The 20462-nt window shown below is 43.9% G+C and overlaps 1 protein-coding gene across 1 annotated transcript; it reads right to left on the bottom strand.

Moving 5' to 3' along the window:
- Nucleotides 1-3821: 3821 nt before the first annotated feature.
- SRP68 (signal recognition particle 68) lies at nt 3822-20326 on the bottom strand. Its single transcript, XM_069799028.1, has 16 exons — nt 20143-20326; nt 17927-17993; nt 17255-17368; nt 16085-16280; nt 14722-14804; nt 14378-14487; nt 13921-14003; nt 13545-13685; nt 10065-10163; nt 9681-9745; nt 9210-9369; nt 8418-8512; nt 8046-8175; nt 7523-7598; nt 6618-6670; nt 3822-6138 (listed from the first exon to the last, which is right to left on the bottom strand). The coding sequence occupies exons 1-16, from the start codon at nt 20309-20311 to the stop codon at nt 5911-5913; spliced, it is 1869 nt and encodes a 622-aa protein (XP_069655129.1). The 5' UTR covers nt 20312-20326; the 3' UTR covers nt 3822-5910.
- Between the last annotated feature and the right edge of the window lie 136 nt (nt 20327-20462).

The raw sequence follows: 20462 nt of genomic DNA, 5'->3' as shown, positions 1-20462 counted from the left end.
CTCTCCTGTGTGCCTCCACACTCAACTGCAACGCAAAGGCCCTGTAATGTGCAAAAATACCTGCAGGATGTTGTATTGCAGGTGGTGGCCAGCTGAAACACGTATACCTGGAATGCTCAAAGGTGTATCTGCTTGGGAGAAAAAACTTCTGGCCTCGATACAAAGAGGTGACTGAAAGAGCAGGCGCTCAGAAAAGAGGGGTCCAGGCTGGAGCACCCCATTTGGCAAGACCTGAAGGGCATTAGGAAGGAGATGCTCACACACCAGCTAGGAAGGATCATGCTTTCAGTCTCCCTCCAAACCAAACCAAGCCCACGGAAAGGCTCCGCTCGCGGTGCAGGGCTAGCAAGGAGAGGAGACAAATCCCTCCTGGGCCACCGAGGCAGGGAGTAGGGGCCAGAGCAGTGACAGCCCCTGCAAACCACCTCTCAGGTGGGAGGGCAGCGCTGGACCCCAGCCTGTCTTTGGGGACGGAGGGTGCAGCAGCCTGGAGCATTGCTGAGCCGGGGTGGCTCACACCTCCCAACCACAGCCTGCAAGCCCAGAAGCCCTGAGTGCTTTTCAATCAGATGTGAATCTCCTGCAAAGCTCCATTTTTGAGGTGCTCTTGCATGATTTGGTGGTGAGTGTTTCTGTGTCACAGGCAGGGACCAGAGCGGGATGAATCTGTCTGCCACAACTAATTCTGTGCAGCCAGACTTCGCCTTCCCTGACTTAATTTGATGCTCTGAGAAAATTAGATGTTCTCCCGCTTCTGTGGAAAAAGGCAAGCACTGAAGGTAATTCAGAGGCTTTGATGCTGCTCTTTAGTCATTCGGGCACCACAGCCACAGCATCGCTCCCCGGACTGACCACGGGCTGGGGATGAGAGTCACTAATCCTCATGTACAGCGTGCGAGCCTCGGGCAAACTGCCGTGTCTGTTCTGTGCACAGACACCACCATCCCACAGCCCAGCAAGGGAAGGACAAGATGATTATTTCCAGAGCAAGAATTTTAACTTTAATAACTCCAACACTACAGGTGCCCAGCTGTGGAGGAGTTTGCCAAAGATCATAGTACAGCAGTGCCTAAAAATGCTAAGTACACCCTAGGACCTGGGTCCAAATTTGACTTCGATGGCACTGGAGAACATGAAAGCTGCGCCCAAGGCCACGTGCGCGCAACAGACATGCAAACTACACCCTTTGAAAGTGGTTTTAAACCTCCTCCTCTGAGTTATTAGCGCTTTTTAGGCCAGAGGTGGGAAGGTTTTCACCCCAGGTTACTTGCAGCAGCCCAGAGAAGGGCTGGGGACACAGTCGGCGGGGGGGATGGACACAGCCACCTCCCTTGCGCACAGGAATTTGCACTTGGGCTTAGCTCTAACCCAAACACTGTAATCCAGTGCTCAGCACAGAGCAAGGCACTAATTCACACCCTGCTGCAAAAAGTAAATCCCCAATGCAAACAAAAATGAAGAGTGAGGACACTCCAGCTATTCAGGCTGGATGCTCCGGAGCAAGGACGCACCGGCTCTGTCCCCACCCAAATCCCACCGTGACCCACTTCCACAAGAGATGGGATTTTTGCAGCAACAGCAGCAGTTACCCGACCGGCAGTTCAGGTGACTTTGCAGCAGGCTAGCAAAGGACCAAGCCTCTCCTCCACAGACACAAAGCAGCACACTCAGGCCAAGGAGACCTCACCCAAAGGGAGAGGGTCAGGGAGCGGCTGCATTTCACAAACCTGTTCACCCTTGGCGCAGTTTGGGTGAGCCCAAGAAGCGAAAGCCCGGCACAAACCTTTGCTGTAGGTGTGTCCCTCCAAACCGCTGCGTGATCAGCTCCCGGAGCACCGAGTCGCTCCACACCAAATCCTCTGAGTGCCAGGGCCAGAGGGGTGGCCAGAGCAGGTCCCAGGAAGAAGAGGGACTTGAGCAGTGACCCAGGTTTCTGAGCTGGGCTGGACAGGCAGCTGCAGCCCGCAGTGCTGCCCAGCACTTCCTCAATTCAGAGCAGGGGAGGGAGAAGAAGGCAAAGCAGCCACCAAGAGCTGCTGCTGCTGCTCCTGCCTCAGCCCCAGGAAAGCTCAGAGCACACGGGGTGCTGCTAGCCCACCTCTACCGAGCAGCTTTCAGGATCATTGTCTGCTTTCTGTTGCATTACACCCTTCCTCTTGGAGCTTCCTATTACACACTGGGGGCACACACCATGCATTCCTCCCACCTGGATCAGAAAGGGCTCTTCTTTGGCAGACAAACCTACCTCCAGCTGTTCTTATGCTTGAAAATAGCAATCCCATCCTGAAGAGGAGCAGCCGTATGCAATCAAGATCACATCAAATCACTCCTTTAAGTGAGCAAACTCCCAATTTACATCCCCAGCTGAACACCATGGGGTATTTGTGCTTGCAGCTCTAAGGGGGCAGTTGACAAGAGCTATGTGGGAGCACCGACATCTCTCAGCAAACGCATCTTCTTCCAAGAACTAGTTCTACTCACTGCCACTGTAGTTGGACAAGGACTTCCAACACTGAAATTCCAGGGACTGTAGCCTTTTATTGCCAGGTGCACCCAATAGAGGCTGCCAGCTGAACCTGCAACCAGATCATCAATATAAGGCAGCCACAGAGGCCCTAGAGAACTTCCTGCCAGTGCTCACCTGGGATGCTGTCCATCTGAAGCAGCTTGGATTAGACAGCAATGATTTTCTCTGGTAGCACAATACCTTCAGTTTAAAATACCCCCAATTCCCCTGTTTTCAAGGAGGCAGAGACTGTTATTTAGGAGCTCCCAGGCCAGACTATTACTGTCCCACACGTCACCTCTCATTTCTCTCCTTAAAACTGCCCAGTTTGTCTCATGCTAATCATTTCCCATATAGCCCACACATCCCTCAAGACCTATCCATTGTCACTGGACCCCTCAGAGTGCATGACCAGAAGTGATCATCACCCAAGACACAGGTGTATCACTGATGGGGGGCGCTGAAGGCCACGATGTACATCTCATTCCTATTTTAACTGATGCAATGGTACCAGGCATGGCTAGCTCAGCCTGTAATTAAAATTCCAGTGCTAAGCCCAAAGATACTGCATAGGAAAAGCTCACTGAAAGTAATAATCTTGACCATTCTGCTGGAGCTTCCTGTTTGAGGGCAACCGTGCGGCCTACTTGCCAATTAATTCATGGAAAGAGAGCAAACACTTTAAAGCAAACAGTACAGCCTAATGAAAGAAGAGAGCAATAAGGAAGCAGGTTTCCAAGCACCACAAACCAGCACTCTGCATCTTGCTCTGGCTGTTTCAGGCACAACTAACACTTGGCAGTTCCAGGGGAATGGGTTCTTCCATATGTCACATCAGACACTTCACTTGCCCATGCCATTCCCTTACAACTGCTGCCATCTAAGCCTCACCTTTGCCATTCCAATCTCCAGTGCTGGGCTAAGAGCCTGAATGAACTTTACAAGTCTGGTTTTCATCATATGGGTGATTTGAATAACAGTACTTTTTTTTTTTTTTTTTTTTTTTACATTTTTAGTTTTTTCCTAGTGCCTCATCAGTGCCTTCCACATTATTTAAGTCAAAACACTTGCTTACAAACCCCACTCTACTCACTTTCCATTAGCATTACATCAAAACAAATAAGCCAAGTTACCTCGGAGAGTGGTGCATGTTGTTATCTGAGCCTTCAGGCAGAAGATCCTCCTCCAGAACGAAGTGGCCATTCTCCAGGGGTTAAGTAGCCCCAGGTGACGGCATGACCTTGATCCTCTGAATGCTTTGGAGGCAGAGTGCTTGGTGTTCTCAATGTTCAACAGAAACTACACACCTCAGAGGTCAGGAATAAAACTTTATTGTTTTCAGATTTCTTATCTGCATTCAACTAATCAGTTATCTGTCAAAAGGTGTTTGACATGAAGAGGCCAATCGCCCTTAGCTTTTTGTAACAGTAACCAATTAGAAAGTGGCCACAGTACAAGTTTCACTGGAATCAATCCAGCCACCACACAGATTTGTGGTAGGAAAGCAGAAAGGAGTTTGGTTTGCAAACCAAACAGTAGAACAGTTCTCAAAGTGATTTGATAAAAAAGCTGAAAAGGAGAGAGAAGCTCAGATTAACGTACACAGAAAGAGGTACCATGAAGCAGATCAACCAGCTGATGCTTGCGCCAGTTACTGCATGACCTTTCCTTGTCTAAAAGGAAACAGGCTTTATGGGGAAGAGAAATCTGCCATTCAAGACCATGTTTTCTAGAAATTGTCATCGGAAGAATAAAGTCTTCCACATTTCTTTCAGCTCTACACTTTCCCCTTCTCTTGTAAAATCCCCCTGGCATCCAGAGGCAAATGGAATTAGCCAGAATATGAGAAATTCCAATTTTGTTTCCATGTTGCAAAAATTAAACACAAACAAGAAGTTCCTCCTCCTTCTCTTACCCCTTTCTGAGCACAGAGTCCTCTTGAAGGTTGCTTTGTACTTTGAGAACTCACAAATCAGATCGACTTGGAACAAAGCAGCAAACATTCATATTAAAATAATGGGAACTGTTAATTCCCTGCATTCATCTGACATGCACACCTTGCATGGAAAATTCCCATGACAACAACTTGATCATTTAAAACAGTTCTTCTGTTTCCACCCCTACTAAACTCCAGTGCCTAAAAATGGAGAAACAATGCAAAGTCAAGACAACCAGTGCAGAAGAGTTAAGGCAGCTAGAACAAACTGCTGTTTCACCTTCCAGCTACAGACTTAGTGAAAACCCAAACACTGCTGGTGGAAACTTCCAAATACTTTATTTAGGAACAGTTCTGCCCCATGTACTGTGTTGTTTTGGTTTTTTTTTTTTTCCTGTTTAAATGATCACAATTATGAAGTTACCCGCATTTTGAAAGTGCCTATCACCACAGCACCTGGGTGCTTTATAAAAAAAAAAAGCTGTCTGGCATGACAGAGATCTATCACTCAAGAACTTACTGGTCTTCTGTTGCTTATTCCTCATTTCAGGTGTATCTACTGACTAAGGATGAGGAAAAAAGCAACAGATGAACTCCAGAAAAAGATCATCTTGTTTTCAGGCAAGGTTTAGATCAGAGACAAAACAAACATTGAGACACCCAACTTCCCATGAAGAGCAAGTAGGTATTTTTAAAGCCACCCATGAAGCTAGTTTCCCAGGAAGCGCCTTGTAGGAATAGGTTCTATACTGTATTTAGGTATTTAACAAGATGTATCTCAATAAAGAAGGATCGTATTGGCCCAGAGTACAAATTCAGGTTATACTCTACCACAACTGGGGTAACCATTAACATTTGGTAAGGTATTTGCCATCCTTATCAATAAGGAAAGAGGCTCTATATTGTTATTTCTGAATGTTACATTTTTAAAAAATACAGACACTTCTGGGAGTCAAAAAGGAAGGAGAAGTTAGCCCCCTTGGCTACTGTTTCATAGCCTTGATTTATGCAGCCTCACCTTGCTGGTTTAGTTCTGCATCTACTTTTGCCTCCGTTGCCCCATCACACCCAGATTTCTAGACCCAAATACCAAATTATAGTGTCAAATAATAGGGCAGAGGAAGGAATCAAATTATGGCTATGCCCTGGTCCATGGTAAGTAGATGTGTACTGGCCCTGAACAGGCCACTGGTCACAAAGCAAGCTCCAACTTCTCCAAGCAGAAAGGAATTTCTCTGTGCTCCAGATTATTTTCAGCTATTTATAGTGTACATATGTTTCTGAATAGATTGTTTGTCTTCAATACACTGGGAGATAATATAAGTGCACAGACATATACAGACAACATAGGGAAGAAGGTGGTAAAACTTCCCTCTGTTGGTTTCAGGTGCTGATATTTGTGTCCTAGAACTTCTTGGAGCTTTTCCTTCAATACAGAATAAAACCTCTGTTCCTCATGGGGTCCTGGTTAACTTTTGAATCCAAAGATGCCCTTTATATATCCTGTGAGGCCACTCTTGGCCTTCTGCTCCACCTTGTCCTCCAGAGGTGGGAAAGCAACATGATTAAGGGCCAGGTCAAAGAACAAGGGTTTGCACGGAATGGGCTGGAAGCCCGGAGGGAAGTGCACAAGGCTGACTTGCTTGCTGACAAGAGAAGGATCCAGACAGAAAGTCTCAAACCGTTCCGAGAGTGGCTGAAAAAGACCAGTGCAGAAACACAGATTAAACACATGTCGAGTCAAAGCTGACAAGTGTCAAACAAGCAAAGAGGATTGATTAAGCAGCAACTGAGACAACAGAAGCTGAAATTCCCTTATGTGACATCTTGGGCCCTTGAAGATGATTTGAACCCCTGTCAAAACATCACTGCAGGATCTCTGGAAAACCTTCCCATGTGCAGGGAGAAAGCTAAATTAAGAAAAAAAGAAAAAAGATGCCATACTAGAAGAGGCAAGGAGCTGCCTAGCTCCTACCCAAGGAACCCCACTCTGTCAGCCACCTTCCAGACTTGCAGAATGAAAACAAGCCTAATAAAATCTCTTAAATATACTAGTCATGATGAAACTCCAATCAGCATGACATTTCTTGAGTTGCAAGAGACACTCAGGTAACAAGTTAAAAGTAAAGTTCATTAAGAACACTACTGGAATTTGCCTGAGCTCTCAGCTCTTACCTTGCCATCCTTGACCTGAGATGGAGACTCAGTCTCATGAGTATCATTTGCATCTGCAAAATTGAAGAAAAAGCAGTAAGAATAACAGGCTAGATCTTGGCATAAAGTAAGACTGTCTCAGGAGTCAGCTGTCCTCCAAGCGTAGCTATGAGCCTCGCTTTCTGGGATACACAAGACAATATTTTCAGTAGACTCAACTTGCTTTCTAGACTAAGAGGATCACACACACTCATCTACAGCCAACACAGCTCTCCAGTGATGGAAAGCTTCTCCTTCACATTGTCACAAGAAACTCCTGAAAGAAGCACAGATTTTGAGTTAAGCACAAAGCAGAAGATGATGAGAAGACCCCAGTGGGGTCTGTTAAAACAAGATTAAGGCAATAAAAGACAAGGCAATCCATTACTTATCTTGGGTTTCCAGCAGCAGGCACAGCAAAAACAGCAGCCCAAGAAATCACAAAGTTCATCCACTCCCCCAAATTTCCACTAACCTGGTTGACACTGATGAAGAGCAGAACATCACTGCTCTCCCCTTTCTCAGTAGTTCTCCCAGCTAGGCAAAACTGGGATGAGTAAGGCCAACTTGTTTGCAGTAAAAAAATTAAACAGTAAACAGAGTGTTCTGTGCAGGTTACCAAAACAGGTACACGCCCTCATGAAGCGTTTTCGCATCTCTGGGCAGGGAGCAAGATGCCCAATGTCTACTCATTGGTTGCCTAGCTACACTACACACAGCTAGAAGCAGCTAGAACTGGGGGCGGAGGAAACATTTTCCAGAGCCTACATAGATCAGAGTGAAGCGGAAAAACACTTGGAACTTCAGAAATTAAATAAAAGGAATGAAATAGCTGCAGGGGCACTATTCAAGAGACGTTAGAGCTCTAGCATAATTGTGCAACTCACCTAATATAGCTGCTGCTTGCAAGGAGTATTTCTCTGCATTGACTTGAGTGATCAGATCCTGAACATCAGGCAGCTCCTAGGTCATTAAAGAAAATCATTTGAGAGCCTGAAATGTGCCAGTTTAAGAGTTAGGGCAAAGGTAAAACCTGACAAAGTAAGAACTAAGAAATTAAGTCCTAGCGCTGATAAGACTTCCCAGAAGGGGAAAAGCTACAGTACAGCCCTTCAGGCAGTACAGAAGTTGTATAACAGAAAATACACATGTGAAAAAAAGTGGTAAATTGTTATGGAGTTGTTACAGCAAGTCTGCCTCTCCCCCAAAGGAAGTGGCCAGTTGAAGTGTTTCCACATCACTAGAAAGTCACTACTATAATGTGTCAAGAAGTCACACTTGTATTACTCTTCTCCCTACTTAAAGACCAGTCTTGAATTGCAATGGCCTGGCACCTAATTGACAATAATACCAGGACAGAGCTTTTTCATAAACTTCAGCTCTCTTCTACACACAGGATTGGGTTCCTACCTTCAAGCTGTTCATATAAGCTCCAGCTCCTGACTGAACTTCATGGGCATATTTCAGCACTCTTTCATATAAAACAAGAGCTTCACTCCATTTCTTTACCAGGACATAGGACTGTGCAATGAAGAAACACCTGCAACAGTAAAGAGTGGATCCTTGACATGTTTGTTATCCATACCTTTTGCCAACTCAAATGACTGATAACAGGAGATATTATTAAGTAGCACTGGCCAGTTTCCCTTTAGCATCCAGTCTTCATTTCACAAAAGGGCAGATGCAACCGCATCAAAGTCCTGTACAGCACATAGAGCTTTGGAATAATAAGCTTTGAAGATGTAATGCCTGCTAAAGAAAACCTGGCTGTTTCTCAGTCACCTGTAAGCTTTGTACACAAGTGTCTTCAATCCAATCTCTTTTTGGAAGTTCTTGTCCTCTTCTAGGCCAGGAAGCTGTGTCAGTTCCACAAGGTTCTGTGCAAAAGAGAGCAAGAGTAACAAATGCAGGCGTTGTTTTCCTCTGGAATCTGCTGGAGTAAGAGAAAGCTGCCCCTTTTAACAAGTCAACAGTACACTCCCATGGAAATAGCTTCCAGTTTTCTAATTATCAGTATGCTAACCTTGTGAAGGACACTCATTGAAACTTGTGCAAGTTTGCCCTCAGGACAGATTTCCTGACACAAACAGGAATTAGGACAAAGACTCCTCAGATTTCACATGAAGTAATTCTTTCATAAGGCATTTCCCTTTCACATTCACAACAGCTTCAGCAACAGGCTCCCACAGTTAATAGAAAATTCATGTGAGAAATTGAGAAGCTGCTTATGAAGAACAAGTGCCTTTTAAGTATTTTCAGCTGCTTTCTCTGGCCAGCAGAAACTAAGGCAGCTATCAGGGTGCTGCATAAAAGAGTCAGAAAAGCTATCTTAAAACTGCATTAGAGCATACAACCAAGGGCACCCATTCTAGCAGCACTTTCTGTTCACAGCTAGAAGCGTTTTTTTCTGTTTCATGTAGATGTTGAACATCTTCAACAAGGTAGCTGTAGGTACTCAGTTGCTCTTCAGACTTCAAGGGCAGTTCACCTGCACTGCTGTATTTTCTACAATAACTTTTTGTACCAAAGTTCTCCAGTCAGTATGAAGAATTAGATTTGTTTTCCCAGCCTTACCTGCAAAATGATATCATAAAGACGGATCAGGTCCTGAGGCCGTGGTGCGCGCTTACCATCCTCTTCTGACCGCTGCTGCTGCAGCAGTGCCTTCTGCAGAGACTTTGCCATGCTCTCATTGCGCTTGATGGCTGTTGACAGCTTGATATAAGTCAAATAACTAAAAAGATAAAAGATAAAATACTATTAGCAGACTGCCAGAACTACTCAGACATTACTCTTTGTTCTGAAAAAACTCCTCGCCCCAGTCTAAGCTGATACTAGTAGGGGAAAAAAACATTTGAAAGGTCAACATGTGAGCCTTAAGTAAAATGTTTTCAAAGCTGCATGAATCAGATCCTTATCCATACAGTCATCCTTTGAGATCCAAGGCCCAGAACAAAAACTCCATAAAACAAAAACAAAAATAAAATCTTGACATAAGAGCATGACTTCTTCACACTAGTACAGGCAGCAATGTTTGCCTATTACCTGTGTAAGTACTGGATGTTGGACACCTTCCCAGAATCATTTTCCAGAGAGTGTTCTCGCTGCTTCTGCATAAATTGGGGACAAAACACTGCATTATTTACTTAGAACTGGCAGCCAAGGGAAGAAAACATCAGAAACAACTCAAGGTTTGGGTAAACCATGGAAGTTTTAACAAACTTCTAGAGAAAAGAACAAGGGCTTCTACATTGGTATTCACTCCCTCCAGTTCTGAAGAGAATAAAATCAAAGGTGACAGACTCTTTTGCAGCTTTTTATTAAAGAAATCCCAGCCACTTTTACTGTTAAGCAAGTTTAACAATAACAAATCAGTCCCAAAGAAACGCTATGTTGTTGAAAGTAGGAACACTGATGTTTGCAGCTTACCTGGTCTGGTTTCAGATCTTCCCGAACAGCCTGAATGGCATCTCTACACTCACTGAGTAAAGATTCAAACAAGCGTTCCTTTGTCTCCTCATTTTCTGCCTAAGAGAAAAGGAAATTTAAGACAGATATCTATTAGAAATTTTTGTATTTTGCATCCCATGATACAAGAATTAACTGAGGAGATTAAACAAAGTTTCTCCCAAATTATGGCTTTAAGATCCATGGGTAGCTAGAACTCCAATCTGTACCTGTCTGCAGTATATTCTACAGGGCAAACTGCCAGAAATTGCAGGAAACGTGGTCAGTGCTGAGAAATTACCAGCACCAAAGGCCTAGCACACACAACTCTGACCGCCTCATCCCTGCAACAGCTACCTTCCCAGCAACTGCATTCCCTTCCAGGATGGCACCCACATTGCTCTGAGAACAGCTGAGGTTGGACTGCACTGTGGGAAAGGCCCAGCAACGGAAGAAGAGCTGAGCATTACTGAACTGGCAAACTACCAATGTAGACTGCTCTTGTTATGCTGATTTAACTTTTCTCATGTGGTAAGAACATGTAGATGATTATCTTTTCCACACTCCCACTCTAGTAATGCTCACAGTGGCAATGATTTGCTTGTTTGAAGCATTTTTTAAAGTAACCCTGTATTTTAGTAGGAGGAATGACTGAGTGCTTTTCTGTTGTCACCACAAGTTTTGTCAAAAAACTAAGCAGCTTTTGGCCTTCTGCCCCAAAACCAGAATTTGAAATTTTAAAAAACAAGTTGAAGCCTGATCTCTGCCTAATGGACTGGCATATCATGTACCCAACTAAACAATGCACCCAAAAGCAAACTTAGCTTCCATTTCAGGTGACTAAGAAGGTAACCAGATGGAGATCACAAGACTCTTACTAATTCAGTAAGAGAAAACTGCCCAGAAACAAACCTCAAACTTAGCAATGAAAGGAGAGATTAAAGTGTATCAGCACTGTGTTATACCACTTCCATCTCGTGTAATAGCATAAGATAAACTTTGCTGCAATAAATTTGCAATTGTCCAAATGAATAAAAAACTATCTAAAAATATGCTCACTTGTTTATCTTCTGTAGAGCTCTACAGTCTCTGCCTCTCCACTTCTCAGGTTTGCAAACCCATTAAGGAATGTTATTTTTAGTCCCTCACAAAGCCTCAGGTATCTTGACCTGAGATGAAGGTGGCTTTTGGGGTTTGGTTTTGTTTTTTGTTTGGGGTTTTTTGTTGTTTGGTTGGGGTTTTTTGTTTTGGTTTTTTTTTGAGATTTGCTGCAAGAATTTTTAAGGTGGGACTAACTACTGAGAATAACCAGAGACAAGTTTGACAGCATTCTCAACCTCACCCAGAGGAGCACAGCAATTTCACTGTATGCACAAAAATGAAAACAGACATAGCTAGATCATCAGTCAAGCACAAACAGGGAAAGGGCTGGGCCGTGCAATGAAACAAGGGCTTTCCTTTTGAAGCAAAACCTCGTAAGGTTAAGCTGATTCTATGCATAAATACACACATGTTCTGATTTGGGAGGTATCATATCATAAAACTGAGATGCAAGTGCTACAGCTGGTGATTCAAGTGTCCTGATAAAACAGCACAGGTTCATCTTAAAGAGATCAAGGTTACTAACCCCACTGAACCCACTTCTGAAAGTCTAGGAGTGCTCACTTCTTATTTTTTCTTTGTTCTAAAACACTGTGTATCATCCCTAGAAGTTATTACCACCCATTTTTGCTACAGTCCTAGTTACCAGAGATGACCACAGAATCCTTGAGGCAATACCAGATAGGAGCACACTTCCATCACTCTGCCCTTTAACCTTCTCCCTTCTACCTGGCTAGCCAATGGGCCCTTGAAGTCATGCATTCAAGTCTACAAAAAGGCTGACACAAGTAATTTTAAACTTGGATTCGTATTTCAGTTTGGCTTATTTGTTCCGTTTCTCCCGTTACCAGTAAGATACTGAAGGTGTAATTGCACTGAGAATCTCCATTTTTACACAAAACACACATTTGTGTTTGCTTCCAGTCAAACCTTGAAGAGCACTGCTGTTATGTTAGGGTTTCAACTTAGTGAAGACTAGCAGAAAGGTGCCAAAGATCCCAGGAACCACAGTGCATTTAGCTGAAGCCGGACTGCCCATCACAGCTGACACAGCAACTGCAGAGCTGCTTTCAAAAGGCCAAGTTTTAGCCTTCTGGGAATGTAAATACTGCTGCTGCATGCTCAGCTCTCACCATTACTAGTTGTGATGTGGTACCACAAAACTCCTCTGTTTAGTCAGAGCTTCCAAGGAACACAAAGCAAGACGAAAACAAATTCAGATCGCTGTTTTGCCACAGCTTTATGGAATAAAGAAGGCAACTAAACTGAAAATGTCCAACTGCTAGCCTGGCAGGACAGAAATTAAATGAGGGAACACTGAACTCTAAGCTGCACTTCCACCTGCTGGCCATACTAATGTACTACCTCCCAAAAAAGTAAATTCAGCAACATGTAATTCATAACATTAGGACAAGACTGGTTAACACTAATGTTTCCTACCCAGCCACATCCTGTTTATCTTACTCACACTACCTTCTTAACAGTACCCCCTGCTCTTGCCTTATACCTTTGTAGGGTTTTCATTTTATCATTTAAATTTCTATTCATCATCATTATTCTCCTGATGATAAATGGGTTTTGACGCTGCAAAAAGCCCATCATTAGTGGCAACGATTGTTACCAAAGATCCTTTCACTGCCTTTTCAAACAGCAAGGGTGCTGTATGCAGCCACTGGGAAGCAGAATACACCACCTGGGCACCATTTCCAAGGAAAAAGCCCAATGTGGAAAACTGCATTACTAAAGACATGCACGTGCCACTGCAAGTGTTTCAGCACTGTTACATTTCAAATTGATTTACATCCTGACATTTAGTAATCCTCTTCCTGCTTTGGAGGATTTGCCCAAGTCAAGAAAAGAATGCTATAAATCTCACAGCACCTGCGTCGTTTGGCAAATCGCTTTTTGCTGCTGAAAAACACGTGATCGATACATATCTTTTTTCTTGTGCTTGCTCTGAAGCTGGAGCATTTGAGCAAGATACTTAAATAAATTAGAACAGTAATTCAAAACCAGTTCTCTTAAAACTGTAACCTTCATTTCCAAGTGACTTACAAATAATAATGGTTATCACCCTGCCACTGAAAAGTAGCACTTCTAGGCAGCACAGTGTTCAAAAGAGCAGTAATACTCAGAACAGATCTCCCAGACTACCACTTTGTAGATTGTGGGAGCTATCCCCAACTGACACTTCAGCTTTGGTTTACAGTCAATATTCCCACTTTTACTTTTAGCCTTCCAACCCTAAGTTTAAGAAAAAGATTATTCAAAAGCTTTCAGTCCAGGTATCATGTAGTATCTTGCACACTGAAGGAAAGAGGACAGTTAGAATACCGGTACTGGAGATGGCTTCTGGGTTACCTGAGCAATCGCTGCTTCGTTGTCAGCCAGCCCCAGCAAGAAGATCCTCACTTTGTCTATCTTCACCGGAACAGTTCTTCCTCTCCACTCCACCTCACTCATTGTGGCTGCCTGCTTTGCTCGAGTTTGGGTAATCAGCGCCTGAAGAGAACAGACTGAACTTACGAGCTTGAACTTTAAGGTATCCAAAACTCAAATTCACATTAGACTTGACTATTTTGAAATCAAAGGACTTTTTAGGAAAGGCTTCCCATAAAGCCCAGGCCTGCTTGCTCTCTTCTGGTACGTTTTGGCTCTTGAATGGTGTGTTGCAGCAATATTTATGCTCAACAGAGTGATAATGAACGCTTCATCTTGAAGCATGTAAATAAGTTACCTCCAGTTTTTCTGCAAGAAGACCTTCAGTGCCACCAGACCTCAGTCTCATCTGCATCAACTCATTCATAGCAGACTGGTCACCTGACAGAATTAACAAATCAAGATCACATTTCCATCTGAGTTCACAAATTATTTTAATATAGAAAAGCTAATCAATAGATTTTATACTGGCAATTTGGAGACAAAGGGGATAAATTTGAAATCTCGTTCTGAATTCATAAGCAAACTACTCCAAACTGGTATTTTGACTTTTTACACAAAACCACATGTACTGTCACAAAATGAGTGTATTTCTCCACTGCTAAACTGACCCTGAACGTGTGCAGAATTTGCCCAAAATATTATTGACTCACTGCAATGTCACTTGGGCCAGTATTTAACTATCAAGTCAATATTCTTTTCCTGTGAACAAGTCTTGCTCTTTGTCGGCCATTAGGTACCCCACCTTTCCTTACCAATATTATAGGCACAGTAGCGAATGTTGGGTGAGATCTCTTCCACACGCTGATTATACAGTACAGCTTGTTCTTCTGTGAAAGCATTGGCCAGTTTTTCATATATGGTCCTACAGCAAAGAATAAATATTTAACACTGCAGTAAGTGTTGTTTTGTGAGATGCTATCTTAAGGGAAGAGTTTGCGTGTCTACTCTGCAGGATGCCATTTCTTCAGTAGTACCTTCCAGTTAAGTGCACAATTAACTAAACAACTCACAGAGTTGCTGTACATACAGTACATAAACTTACTAGACTGATCCAATACTATTTACTAAATGAAGTTGGTGAAGTGGGAGAACTCACTTGCATTTGTTGAAAGCCTCCATTGCTGCCTTCCACTCCTGGTGTTCAAAACGAAGCATTCCTGTGAGGTAAGCCATGTATGCCTGCAGACAGCACAAGGGCAAGTTAATTTCCGTGTGATTGACAGCCTAGTTTGTACAACCTTTAGTACGAAGGCTGCTGTGACGCCTACAGTAAGTGATTAAGCCTTGGCCTTTTCATTTGGTCTTCCCACCAAAGACAACTGACTTGGATTATGGGTTACTAGGTACCCACCTTTTTTTCTCTTAACTGACACTGCTACATTTCTAAGGAGATGAAAGCAAAGATGTTTCTTGCTTGTTATGCAATCAACATGGTCCACTGATGTCACACAACTTTTTTTTTCCAGTAATAAACTACAAAATGGCAGTTTTAATTAACCTAGTTAATTTTTTTTCCAACTTTGTTCCAGGAACTGAAGCCTCGAGTCTTGTGTTCTAGGTAGCTACTTGTCCTGATTTTGACTGGGATAGAGTTAATTTTCTTCCTAGTAGCTGGTACAGTGCTGTGTTTTGGATTTAGTGTGAGAATAATGTTGATAACACACTGATGTTTTAGTTGTTGCTAAGTAGCACTTATCCTAAGTTAAGGATTTTTCAGTTTCCCAGGCTCTGCTGACTGAGCAGGTGCACAAGAAGCCGGGACGGAGCACAGCCAGGACAGCTGACCCAAACTAGCCAAAAGGATATTCTATACCATAGAATGTCATGCTCAGTATATTAACTGGGGCGAGTTGGCTGGGAGGGGTGGATCACTGCTCAGGCATCGGTCAGCAGGTGGTGATGCACTGCGCATCACTTGTGTTTTCTTAGGGTTTATTGCTCTTTCTGTTATATTCCTTTTCCTTACTATTATTATTATCATTATTACATTTTATCTTAGTTATTAAACCGTTCTCATCTCAACCCACGAGTTTTACCTTTTTTTTTTTTTCCGATTCTCCTCCCCATCCCACTGGGGTGAGCAAGCGGCTGCGCGGTGCATAGTTGTTGGCTGGTCTTAATCCATGACACTACTTTAGGGTGTTTAACAAATAGGTAACTCAACAGATGAGCATAGTTTCTTAAACGTATTGCTCTCCAAAGCAAGGACAACCATTTGATACCCATAATCAACTTCTAAACACCAGGTCCTCATCTTGGCTAGTGCCACTAGTTATTTCTGCAATTCCAGCAGCTGCATTAATAGCAAGTCCAAGCTACTCAAAAGGAGACATTATCCAGTTCAAGAATCGGTCCATTTTGATTACCTATTGCTAGGTGAGAATAATCTCTTCACCCAAAACCCACAGGTTTCTTGTTCAGCTTTTGCTGTAAAACAAGATCAAACTACTAGTGGTTACCTGAGCTTCCAGCTTTGTTTTGGCATCCACTCGGTTACTTTCACACAGTCGCTCCAGCTCCTCAGCATGTTTCACAGCTTTGCGCAGGCGAGACAGCAAGTGAAATCTTTTGCGAGGCTCTGTGTTTGCTTCCTGTTTCAGCTGCATGGCATAACTCCAGGCTCTCTCTGCATCCATCAGAATCAACAGCAAATACCTACAGGGCAGAGGAAAATTAATGAAAAAATAATTACATTCAAACAAGAACGGCCACATCACTACTAGTTCTTTGCCATGTGATCTGCAAAGTTTGGTAACACAAGTTCAGCTTGGCTAATAAGAGGTAGACGCTTTTATTTCTTAACATTCTAAGCACACAAAGTCGTATTATTCCTAACTATCTTCTACTGTACTTCTCACCACAGAAATGTAATTACCCAACTGAGGAAAAGAATTTGGTATCATTCTGTAGCACCACAGACATTGCAAAGACAAGGGATTTATGATTTCAGGTTGCTCTTCAAACTGGTTCAATATGGGTAAACATATCTGCTTTCCCACCAGCTAATGTTATAATGCATCTGGCTTCTTAACAATACAGGTGAAGACAGCATCACGTTTTCTTTTCCCCACAAGAGGAGACAGCAGACATTTCAAGTGTTTCTAAAAGATGAGAAATGAGCCCAAGATCCCGGCTATTCTCCACATACTCTGACAAGCATTCTGCCAGATTTTGAAAATCTAAGTAAAACTTGCAATCCAGTATTTCTGTTCAAAGGGAAGGGATTATGTCTCCAACCACAACCTTGCTGGCTACACCATTTACGTTATCAGCATTCCTTGCTGATCTGCTACCTTGCAGCAGATCTGAATAAGAATCTCCTCTTTAATATCAAAGTAATTTACTGACTACGAAAAGAACCCATTTTAGCAGCTATGAGGGAAGAGAAGGAACTGGCTGTTGCTGCTCCCTCTTCTCCTACTTGTTCACATGATGAAGTGGGACCTGAGCAGTGCCTCTTCCCCCTGCACTGCAGCCTGAACTTTCATCTTTTATTAATATCAACAACAGACATCTCTGAAAAGAAGCATTTCTGAGTTTTCCACCACACCCCCATGAAAATAAATTACTGAAATGAAAGAAACTGTTCACCAGTATACTGAATGCTTGATTCCATCCAGTGACTGTACCTGTTGTCTGAGAGAATCTCCTCAGTTACCTTCTTCCCAGTGAACTTGTGCCTGTTTCCCATCTTGAAGTTGAGAGTTTTTCGGAGCCGCCTTAGCCTACGGGAGCAATAACCCCTAAAGAAAAGATGACCACAGTCAGTCTGGCCAAAGAACAACTTTGTTTCTGTTTACTGCTCTCTCCAACCAGAAAAAAAGGACTAAAAGCTGTGACAGATGTTTTAACAACTAAGATCTCCATATAAGACATACGTAAGAGGTAGTTCAGAAACTACCTGTAAACCAGCGGTTAATAAATACAAAAAACGTAAGAAGACACATAATAACTCCTGATCTTGAAAAATCAGAATTATGTTCTCCTTACTGTCTAATTGCTTTATGTGTGTTTATTGAACACTCAGTTCTGGAAGAGTATAGCGATTATCAGTGAGGTGTTAACAAACAAGCTCTTAAAGGGCAACAGAAAAACAAGAGCCAGTCTGTACCCTCCTAAATGGAACAGTCACAGCACATTACATCTAATGAAAAAAGTGTACATTGCTTCACATGAAACAACCTGTCAAGGGGTATTTACTTGGCAGATCATTTTTGTTGCCTGCTACAGTAGGTTTACATGTTAAATGAAGTAAGCCAAGTCACACTAGAAACTCCAAGACATCCACACTGTTTACTAACCTGTACCTCTGGAAGTCTCCGTGTCGTAAACCATGCTGCTGCTGAGACTCCTTCACAATCTGAAGGACTGCAATTTAGGTTAAGGCAGGTTGACAGTACAGTCTGTTACCAGTTCTTCGTTCTACCCCAAAATAACAGAAGGAATCTCTATAGGTTCTATTAAGCAAATGCACTTTGAACAGAGGGGCACCCGAAAACCTCCTAAAAACACACAGTTGAAAGAAGTGATGATCCTAAAAGACCTCATGACTGCACTGCTTACTTCAGAGCTTTATGACTTTCATCAAGGCCAGGACTAAGACATACCACAGGCACCTCCTCTTACAGGCAACCACAAGAGTCTTGCTGTTACCAGAGCTCATTTCAGGATAATAAGCTATGCCAACTGACACATCTAGGCTAATATAACTGACTGCCCTAGCTACACTACACCGCCTCCCCAGTCACACTTGTGACACAGTTTTATTGGCAAAACTGAAACGGAGAGAAGCTTTCCTGCCCTTAAACATCCCATCTCTCAGGAAAAGGACAGAAGTATACTGAGCAGAGTCACTGCTGCCTTCCTGACACAGCTTCCACAAACAAACTGCTTTCTGAATACAGAGAACTTCACAAAAAGAGCTTTTAGGAAGTATTCAGGGGGCTTATTTTCTACTCAATTTTTCAACACACTTCTAGTCTTACTGCATTATTACTGTAACAAGTACTCTGTGAAAGAGTGCACTGGCCTGTGCCTTGCAATAGCATCACTCCATGATTTCCATCCGGTCTTTGCATTCTTTAGCATATTTGCCAATTTCTGTGCATCCTGTACTTGCTTTATTCACTTAGTAACACTACCAAATAAAATCACACTGTATTCTAATAAATTTGCTGACGTTATCCATTCAGCTTACAAGGCAGATTATTTTGTAAAAGAAAATCTCCACCGTAGACAAGAAACCTCTGCGCTGTATGTATATATATCCCAAAATTTCCCTTCTAAGCTTTACCAAGAAGCCTTAAAAAAAACCCAAACAACCACAAAACCAAAACCAGACTATACAACGACCCCACCGAAAGAAACACTATTACTATGGCTAGAAAAAAAAGAAACTACCAGACTTTTAAAGTTTAAAATGACGGATGTCTATTGAAGTGTTTTCTCGGAATTACACCTAAAAAAATGTCTCTTTAGTTTAAGTATTAAAGACCTGCATCAATAGTTATTCAACTGAATTATTTGCATTTGTAGAAAAAACAAGTCAAACTGCAACATCTCAACATAGCACGCTTCATCCTTGCTGTCTACCTTAAGTATTTTTTCAGACGGCCTTTTATCCTGTGCAGTTCCTCACTGAATTCATATCCCCTATATTATTTACTTTATCATTGACTTAGGTATTCTTAACATTACCAGGGCAATTACTATGTCCACATCTTACTCAACAGTTACTAATTTTACAACAGCTGCCATATGCTAAATGGAAAATTGCAACCTTCTTTCACCTGGGTTTTCCTCTTACCCAGAAGATAAAACTCAGCTCTATCACAGCTGTGCAGCTGGACTAGTTTCACATGAAAGTTTCACATACAAAAATGCCACAAGCTTTACATGCCACATCAGATTTTATAACTGCTAAATCTGGAGGAGCCCGTTTGCCATCTCAGCATACCTGTTAAGATTTATTTTATCCACTACTGCCTGCTTCAAGCACTAATATTACGGCCAGAAGATTACTGACAGCCTGCTCGTATCTAGAGCACGCAGCCTAGCACAGAGTTCTGCTTTGAAGGCTGACGACAGCTGTCACGCGTTTCAGAAGGAAAAGCTGCAAAGTAAAGAATAAATCCACAACTCAGGAATGCAAAACTGACTCTCGGGTTTCATCCACGTCAAACCCTCACCCCCAGGGACGGCGAGGGTTAGCCCAGGCCGTCGCACCGACATGCTCACGCCAGCATCGCCCGGCACCTCCGGGGCCCCGAGCCCAGGGCTCACAGCCCGGCTCCCGCCTGAGGCACGGGTCCCCGCGGCCTGGGCTGACCCGCCGCCCTCCGCACAGGGGCAGGGGAGTCTCCGCCGCCTCGCCCGGCCCTCCCCGCGGGGAAGCAGAGTCGGCCGTGCCCGCCCGCCCAGGGCCTGCAAGCCCCCGCGCTCCCCACAGCGGCCGCCACGTCCCCCCGCCGCCCACGGGGCCGGGCCTGCCACGTTCCCCCGCCGCCGCGCAGGATGCTCTCCAGGCCCAGGCTGTCGCCGAGGCTACCGGCCTGAGGCCCCACCGGCCTCTCGTTCTCCTTGTTCTCCTCTGCGCCGCCGCCGCCTCCGCCTCCTCCTCCGCCGCCGCCGCCGCCGCCTCCCGCCCCGCCGCGGCCGCCGCCTGCGTTCTGCCGCTCCGCCGCCATCTTGCGCCCGGGCCGCCGCCGCCGCGCTGCATCATGGGCCGGGGGAGGAGAGGCGGGCGCCGAGGCCATGGCGAGCGCGGCCGCCGCGGGGGCAGATGGGATAGGGGAGGACCCGGGGCGGGAGGGGGCTGTCTCCCAGGAGCGGGGATCA

Source organism: Haliaeetus albicilla, chromosome 12 (assembly GCF_947461875.1).
Source record: "Haliaeetus albicilla chromosome 12, bHalAlb1.1, whole genome shotgun sequence".
In the NCBI taxonomy this organism is placed as follows: domain Eukaryota; kingdom Metazoa; phylum Chordata; class Aves; order Accipitriformes; family Accipitridae; genus Haliaeetus; species Haliaeetus albicilla.
This window is presented reverse-complemented; position numbering and strand designations above follow the sequence as displayed.